This window comes from Tupaia chinensis, unplaced genomic scaffold, assembly GCF_000334495.1.
Source record: "Tupaia chinensis unplaced genomic scaffold, TupChi_1.0 Scaffold000548_1, whole genome shotgun sequence".
NCBI lineage: Eukaryota > Metazoa > Chordata > Mammalia > Scandentia > Tupaiidae > Tupaia > Tupaia belangeri.
In genome coordinates, this window is record NW_006160060.1 from 843,438 (window position 1) to 844,798 (window position 1,361).

General features: G+C 65.6%; 1 protein-coding gene across 1 annotated transcript in view; it reads left to right on the forward strand.

Moving 5' to 3' along the window:
• IL17REL (interleukin 17 receptor E like) overlaps positions 1–1,361 on the forward strand; it is an 11,667-nt gene continuing 10,306 nt past the window's right edge. The window contains exons 1-4 of the mRNA XM_027775343.1: positions 1–221; positions 392–501; positions 641–755; positions 1,196–1,335. Coding sequence (XP_027631144.1) covers positions 107–221; positions 392–501; positions 641–755; positions 1,196–1,335 — 480 coding nt within the window. The 5' untranslated portion in view covers positions 1–106. The remainder of the gene's footprint in view (positions 222–391; positions 502–640; positions 756–1,195; positions 1,336–1,361) is intronic.

The window sequence follows — 1,361 nt, forward strand, 5'->3', positions numbered from 1 at the left end:
GGCCCAGACTGAGGGCCCTTCACAAAGCCCTTCCCAGGCGCTGGGAACCCCACCTCCTCGTCCTTCCTCAGGTAACATTTTCAACAGCTTTTGCCGGCCGCCCCCCATGGCCTTGCCCAGCTCGGTCCTACAGACGCTGGCGCTCTCCACCAGCATGCAGTGTCCCCCTGCTGCTCGCTGCTCACTGCTCCTCCGTGTGCTCGCCTCCGTCACACTGCACGGTGAGAGGTGGCCGTGGCCGCCCGCTGCTGGGCAGACAGAGGTCACGCTGGGGCACAGGGTCCTCGCCTCCTTGCCAAGACCTGGGCGCGTGGGCACTGCCAGTGCGCTTGGGAGTGGAGGCCGAGGGAAAGCGTGCTCTGACATGCCCTGCTGGCCTTCCCTCCCCCAGAGGGCCTGCGAGGCTTGGAGGTCTGCTCCACCGGCCTGGACACCCAGGAGGTGCACTGCCAGACTGTGCGCATCCACAGGGCCTCCCGCCGGCTGCAGGTGGAGCATCAGGTGAGGCCAGGGCCCGCTGGCTGACCTGATGCTGAGGCTGAACCCTCCGTGTGGGCCCAACCCTGGGCCCCAGTCGTGCAGCCCAGCTGATGGTGCAGGGGCCTCAGGGCCCACCCGGCTCAAACCTGAACCTGTCCAGCTCCAGGTGCACTTCGACTGCTTCAGGGTGAGCGTGGCCCAGCCCCTCTACGTCACCCTGAGGACTGTCCCCCACTTCTGCGGAATCCAGCTGGGCCAGCACTACCAGGTGGAAGGTGGGAGCCTGAGGGGGAGCCTCTAGGGAACAACAGGTTGGGACTCGCCCAGCACAGAGCTCGGCAAATATCTTTGGCCCAGTTAGGGTCCACAGCCTTGGAGAGAACCCCACACCCCCCCGCCCCCAGCTGGGCCCACCTCTGCCTCTGACTTTGCAGACTGCAGAGACCAGGACGTGGGGAGGAGACTGCCTGACTGCTTCGGTGAGTTGCCCTCGGATGGGACCACAGCCCCACACCCAGGAAGACCCTCCCTGCTGGCCCAGGCTGCGTCACCTGCTGGTGTCCTCAGCTTACTTGGGAAGTCGTGGGTCCTCAGAGATGTGAATCCCAAACACCTGGACCAACCAGGCATCGCTAGCTCGGGGCCATCAGGTGTCCATGACCCCCTGGGTCGGTGACCATTGGTCCCCCCAGCCACTTCTGCTGACCTCCTACAGCGGGAAACTTCAGCTACTGGGTGGACCGCAAGCGCAAGGCCATCATGGTGCAGGTGCCTGAGGCCCCTGGGAGCCCGGACCACTTCGTGCGACTCTGCTTCAGGCGGTCAGTCTGCGAGGACGCAGGTGCCCTGGTGCGGGTAAGTCCTGCACCGCCAGCAGGCCT